This window comes from Lactuca virosa, chromosome 5, assembly GCF_052849685.1.
Source record: "Lactuca virosa cultivar CGN04683 chromosome 5, Lactuca_virosa_CGN04683_v6, whole genome shotgun sequence".
NCBI classification, from domain to species: domain Eukaryota; kingdom Viridiplantae; phylum Streptophyta; class Magnoliopsida; order Asterales; family Asteraceae; genus Lactuca; species Lactuca virosa.
This window is the reverse complement of record NC_136430.1, coordinates 176,299,575-176,302,587: the sequence shown is the minus strand read 5'-3', so window position 1 is coordinate 176,302,587 and position 3,013 is coordinate 176,299,575. Positions and strand designations below refer to the sequence as shown.

At 39.2% G+C, this 3,013-nt stretch overlaps 1 protein-coding gene across 1 annotated transcript; it reads right to left on the bottom strand.

The window, feature by feature from the left end:
- Positions 1-1,346: 1,346 nt before the first annotated feature.
- On the bottom strand, positions 1,347-2,597 carry LOC145111753 (heavy metal-associated isoprenylated plant protein 35-like). Its single transcript, XM_079048002.1, has 3 exons — positions 2,438-2,597; positions 2,259-2,334; positions 1,347-2,142 (listed from the first exon to the last, which is right to left on the bottom strand). The coding sequence occupies exons 1-3, from the start codon at positions 2,486-2,488 to the stop codon at positions 1,403-1,405; spliced, it is 867 nt and encodes a 288-aa protein (XP_078904128.1). The 5' UTR covers positions 2,489-2,597; the 3' UTR covers positions 1,347-1,402.
- Between the last annotated feature and the right edge of the window lie 416 nt (positions 2,598-3,013).

The following is a 3,013-nucleotide window of genomic DNA, read 5'->3' as shown; positions in this document are numbered from 1 at the left end:
AACAGTCACAGTAGCTGCAGCAGCAACAACCTCGGTGAGGGCAGCATAGCGATCATCGAACAGCTCAATCATAGCGGTTTTGATAGATCCAAACAACTTCGAAATAGAATCCCGAAAAAACAGTAGCCACCTCAACGACAATCATCTATCAAATCTGGTCGTCAGTCAACCCCGGCCTAGCCTGGCCACCCACTCCAGATCCAAAACCGGATCCTCTCGTGAACACCATACTAAAAAATGAACCAAAATATATGTCACCTAGATATGAAACTAGCAAACCTGCTGACTTACAATCCTTTCAAGATTCCAGTTGATATCAACTTCAAATTTAGGGTTGTAGGAAACCTTGTCTTTGATCCTGCTTTGTACCTTAGCCTTGCATGGGCATTATAGTACATGATGTTCACCCGTCCTGATCTTACTTTTGTGGTTCAACATATATGTATCTATCACGATCCATGTGAACCACATTTTCACACATTGAATATCATTGTGTGATATGTCTGTAGGAAACTTGATCAATGATTTCAGTTGTATGCGTCCATTTCAACAATCCCTACGACATACTTCAACACATATTAGAGTGGATTTCCTGCAATGCATCTTTACATTGTGTACAGTGTTTTCCTAAGTAACAACCTTGTGTCTTGGTCGTGCAAACGCAAACATACGGTCTCTCATTTAAGCGTCGGAGCAAATATTGGGCCGTAGCTAATGTCGTTGATGAAAACTCTTGGCACAGGAATTTGCTTTGCAAGCTTCATTACCCCCGTAAAACGCCATAATTGTCTGCTACGACAATATCCATGCTACATATGTTGGCCAACCCAGTCCAACACCAACTAACAAAACACAGCAAGCTCAATATCCACTTTGCTCATGAGTCATGATAAAGTCGGCATGTACTTTACATTCCATCCATATACCATACGTCAACATCTATATGAAAGGCCTCCCATCCTCTTTATTTGATTTATTTCGTTCCAGTTTAATGTGTTTGTTTTTCTCCAAAACTCCAAGAGCATATTAGTGTACATTATATGCAAGGCTAATTGTATTTTACATTTTTTATCCACTGTGGAATTCGGGTCTATCATATTATATGTATACTAACAATTTGTAATTATGGAATGAAAATAAGTATTACTTATGGGAAAATATGGTATATAAAAATGACAAGACCCGACTACAATACAATAGTGGGCCTTATCAATAATATCCGATATGTCTCGTTTCAAAAATAAATATCATTTCGATAAATAAATAGAAGTTGGATATTTCCTTCTGTTTCTAATATTTTTTGAGATATTTTTGTGACCATCCCAATTTCTAGAAATTAACAAATAGAATCTTTTAAAATGCCCTCATCGTAATACTCAGTTAACGAACAACGCTTGAATAATTACATGATACAACATCCATAGGGATTTTCATCACTAAGTAACTCAAAAGTATCGGACGGACGAGGTAATGTAACAAAATCATCACTATCCTCTGTGTAGTCATACGTGTAGGGTGTCGGAGGAATATAGTACGCAGGACCACCATTTCCACTGGGGTGCGTCTCACTGTAACTTACAGCGTAAGCTGGACCAGCAGGCATCGGATACGAGTAGCCACGTGGAGGGCTGAGATGCAGTTGGTCAATCACTTGATTCTTACCCATCTCTGGAGCTACCAATCCAGTGTCCGGTGGTCCACCGGAAGGCTTTGCACTCGAACTCTTTTTCTTCTTTTTCTTCTTCTTCTTTTTACCACCTTGCCCCCCTCCTCCTCCTCCTCCGCCACCGCCACTAACCTGACCACCACCTCCCGTTTCCTGACTCGCCTGCGCCGAGATGTTCTCCGGTACATCAGCGAACCTCACCGACAGACCTCCGTTTTTGCTTGGGGGATTCCCATTCTCAGGTGGAGGATTACGCTCTTCTTCATCACTGCTGTTTCCACTGCTTTCAGACCCTTTCTCTTTCTCATTCTTGCTCTCGCCACCGGCAGCCGTCTTCTCCTTTTTGTTGGGGTTTTCCGGCCACTTCTCTGCATGCTTTCCAGTCTTGACAAGCTTCTTGATAAGGGTATCCACCTCAACGTTGCCTACAACCGTAACTTTCTGTTGCTTTGAATCAATATCAATAGTATAAACACCTGCAAAACTAGTGTTTTCTTGATCAGAAAACCAAAGGGGTGATGAAAACCAAAGAAAGCGAGTGTTTTCAACTTATGATTGTATTCATAACAGTATCTGCGTGTAGATTAACTACCTTCAATGCTTTGAAGGACTCTCTTGACTTTTCGCTTACAGCCAACACAGTGGATGGAGACTTTGAGAAACCATGTCTGCAAAAACACGCATGAAGCATATATCATACATAAAGCACAGATTAGCAGAAATAGAAAACAAAAACCGTTGATAGATATATCGAAGCAGAAACGCAGATACCTTATATTTTAGGGGTGGTGTGTTGTGTTCTTCAGGAGGAGGTGCATCCATGGAAGATTGAAGCTTGGAATGGATGATGGAGAGGAGAATGTGGGTTCTTTGTACAACTAGAACTGTTTGCTTCCACTGAAGTTCGGTTGATGCGATATTGAAAATGACATTAGATGCTCTCTAATGTTATTCCATGTACTACGTTGGTTTATATTCGTGCGTAATTAGGGTTTTTCTTTTTTCTTGTAGTTTTTTATTTTGTGAAACTTAATCTTTGTTTAATTAAAAAGACGTCTTTATGTTTTTTGTCATTATATCTTTGAATAAAAAATATATTATTCATCCTATATTGTATTTTACAACTTTCAAGAAGAACCGATTTGATAATAACTAATAACAATACTTTAATTGCGGGTCATGTTAACTTTTCGATTAAAAGTTCTATGTGATTTGAGTATATATGTATAAAGATATACTGAGACTCCTAAAATGAAATTTAATTAATGAAAGCCTAGACAACATGGTGGAGTAGGACATAAAAGGGATCGTTCAAAGGATGTGTCGAAAGAGTTAAATGCTCTACCA

Coding starts and splice junctions, on each gene's coding strand:
- LOC145111753 (XM_079048002.1), bottom strand. CDS start 2,488: ATGGATGCACCTCCTCCTGAAGAACACAACACACCACCCCTAAAATAT. Junction 2,335..2,437: donor CACCACCCCTAAAATATAAG/GTATCTGCGTTT, acceptor GTGTTTTTGCAG/ACATGGTTTCTCAAAGTCTC. Junction 2,143..2,258: donor AGTCCTTCAAAGCATTGAAG/GTAGTTAATCTA, acceptor CTAGTTTTGCAG/GTGTTTATACTATTGATATT.